General features: G+C 32.0%; 1 protein-coding gene across 1 annotated transcript in view; it reads left to right on the forward strand.

Annotated features, from left to right (window-relative positions):
* LOC111083252 overlaps nt 1-3,058 on the forward strand; it is a 20,684-nt gene extending 17,626 nt beyond the window's left edge. Inside the window, exons 7-8 of the mRNA XM_022379629.1 lie at nt 2,133-2,199; nt 2,717-3,058. Coding sequence (XP_022235337.1) covers nt 2,133-2,199; nt 2,717-2,829 — 180 coding nt within the window. The 3' untranslated portion in view covers nt 2,830-3,058. The remainder of the gene's footprint in view (nt 1-2,132; nt 2,200-2,716) is intronic.
* The last annotated feature ends 298 nt before the right edge of the window (nt 3,059-3,356 follow it).

The following is a 3,356-nucleotide window of genomic DNA, read 5'->3' on the forward strand; positions in this document are numbered from 1 at the left end:
TGACGTTAAGTAACGTAAAACAAACAAACTTACGTGTACAAAGTTACCAGCGATAACTAACACATTGGTTCACTCTCTATCTCAAACGTTTCATACTTCAAAACTATCCCGTATTCATAATCTAGCTTCGAATGTGTTAGAACACTTTTTCCCACATCCTTAATTTTCTAGGCCTATCTTATTAAACCTTCTGATCCTAATGTCATCATTAAGACTCGCAACTCCTTCTAGCGAACACTGAAATTACAACATTAGAAACATAAGTTCCAACAATATTATTCCATGTTATGGAATGATCTTCTCTGACATGACATGGTATTGGAAAGAGAGATTGGTATTACAGAGTCTTGTATGTTTACTGTGCCTCTGAATCTTGACTTTTGTCGTTAATGTAATGGAGTTTTTGTTGGCTTTTGTTCTTCATTGGGTGTTTAGGTAGTTTGGTACGTAATTAACTGCGATCGTGTTATGAGAAGCTTGTAAATACTGTTCTGACTTTACCTTTTCAGATATTTTTGACATAGAGGAATGAATACGGCTGTGTGACTGTAACTTTCTACATGGTTATTCTTGGTTTTTATATTCTTTATCAAGTTTGTTGGTGCACAATGTCAAAGATGTGTTTTCTTCGTTCTTAGCATTATCTGTATTACAAATCTTCTTCATTTTGAAGACTTGGTTAGTTTATACCTCCTCTCTTTAGACTGTTGAGATGGTTTGATATATAGTTGAAATATCCGCCATTATTTGTGGGTTCCTTGTGATATATGTTGTCTTGGTAACCATCACGTCTAGGAATAGAAGTTTGCTATATTGTTCTAGTCTCACTTTGAATTGTATCGATGAATGTTATGTGTTAAGGTCGTTTCATGTTACAACATATCTGAGCAAATCCTGACTGTTTTGGGGGCGTTATTTTTGACATGTTCCATGTTCAAGTTAGTGAGTACTGGTGATACGTACAAGTCGATGACTAAGCCTTGTTATTGTTTTTAGTGCTAGAAGTACGTTGTGTTAATGTATAAATTTGTGAGTTCTACCCTATGTATTATTGTGAACGACGAAGGCAGATAAACAGTTGTAACATAGAATATAAACATGTTAGTATTTAGTTTCTAGTTCTAAAAAGAGTAACAAATTGATAATTACAGACGTAAGTGATCATATAAGCTAGAAATCACGACGACTGATATCCGATTGCCACAATCTTACCTTAAGTAGTTGAATTCATGTTGCTTTTTAATAATCAGCGTATATTATGGACATTAACTTCACCTAAGTGATCTGATACGGGTTTAGGCATATCTGATCATATATCAAGCATTATTATAGTTTCTCACTGTCTACTATTCATAATTATTTTCGTGTCTAACTCATTGTCGGAAGGTACGTTATACAGTTTCGTAGAAATCTATGCGTTCGTTTTGTTTTTCAAAATAAGTTGTGAGGTACTACTTATAAATCAGCAGTAATCCCTCTACAAACCGACAAAACGTGTATTTTTCTAAGGTGATCTTATTTCTACAACAGAATGTGTTGTTGTTTTTTTGCACCATGAAAGAATTTGATAAAATAATAGAAACACTTTCCTGCTAGTTTATATGGATAAGTTGTCTTGAATATTGGATTAAAAATACATTCAAAAGTCAACCAATTTATCATTTAATGAATATGTATATATTTAATTGGGGATGAGAACAAGGTCTGGGATTTATTTTACACCTGTTCTATAGAACCAATTACACTTTCAGTTCACTCAGAGTTATTGCTTCATCGTTCAAGGTTTGGTTTCGTTCAGTAATTATGTGTTATTATTATTATTTTTACTTTTATGTCCTCTAAATATGGAGAGCGTTTTTTTTTTCTTTTTAGTGATCATATTTTTTAAATGCACAATTCTAACTTGTCTTACAAAATCATAAGCTATAAGAACATCCGCATATTCTGCTTTTCCTTGCTTCAGTTAATCTTATGTCTGAAAATATTTAACTTCGAGTACCTCCCCCCCCAAAAAAAAACGCATGCAAAATTTAATAAAAAAACAAACAAAACACAGATGCCTGAAGGCCTAATATGTATGTTTGAGTTGGTGTTTTTTGTGCATCTTGTATATAACTTCTCTATGTTCTTAGGTTTGTTCATACAAGATAGGAGAACTGAAGATAAAAGAACTGAGGAAAAGAGCAGAGAAAGAACTTGGTAAGAAGCTAGAAGAAAAGCACGTCTCAATCTGTATAATTTTGTTGTTCGGGGTTATTCCATGTCATACAATGGTGCACTAGTATGATGAGTACACTGGAATGGGCGGCAACTGGCTGTTGTAGAAATAACGCAAATGTAGAGGATGACGTTTCGAAAGTCTTCCGTCTGGTGTTTTTTCCACAACGGGCGTTTGTCACTGCCCACTACAGTGTTCTTATCGTCAACACTAAACAATCTATCAGAGGTTCAGTAGTAATTTTAAACTGCTATAGTACAGTACTGCATTTCGTTTTCAATAACGTCTGTTTCTTCTGAAAAATAATATTGTTTTCGGTTTTTAACTATTGGTTAATTTATTTATAAACGTTTTTCATAACCCTGAAATACCAAAAACAAAAACGGAAATCGAGCCATTATCATAATGATTATCCTGTTCTAATCAAACTCCTGTTTACAATTATCACGTTTAAGATAACATTTTACTCTTAAGATGATTTCTTTTTATATTTTTCAGGTAACAAGTTTTATATCAAAGATTTTCATGATGTCATCTTGAGAAACCAGGGTCCATTAACTTTGTTAGAAAAACAAGTGAATATCTATATCCAACAATATCGGCAACAGTGAAAGGAAAGATTGTTTATCTATTGGAAAGTTCCAGGAGAGATCTGTGAGGCTTGAATTTTATGTAAACCGAAATAATGGTAAAATAATGTACACTACAGAGAGATTGTAGCCCCTTAGTTACTGCTGAAATTTACTTAGTGAAATTTACTTTTAAACTTATATATCCGTAACGTATAAAAATTTCTATAACACTACAAAATAAAGTTTTATTGATTTTTTTTGTTCTCAAACATTATACGTGCTTAATTTTAATTTCAACAAGAATTAATATTAATCTTTTATTAATGTTAAATGTTTAAAACATAAAACTACGGTGTTTTAAGGTTCAAAGTGTACAAGTGTAACCACCCTAGAGCGGCATGATTTTTAACAATTTTATACAGTCAGTGTAGGCTTAACTCCAAAATAATTTTCAAACTCTGAAAGAACATCTTCATCTTTATAACAATTTACATCTATCTTTGTGTATGTATGTTTGTATGTACAATGCTTTATCTAAATGAATTAAATATATTTTAGTGTAGCCA

Source organism: Limulus polyphemus, unplaced genomic scaffold, assembly GCF_000517525.1.
Source record: "Limulus polyphemus unplaced genomic scaffold, Limulus_polyphemus-2.1.2 Scaffold8762, whole genome shotgun sequence".
NCBI lineage: Eukaryota > Metazoa > Arthropoda > Merostomata > Xiphosura > Limulidae > Limulus > Limulus polyphemus.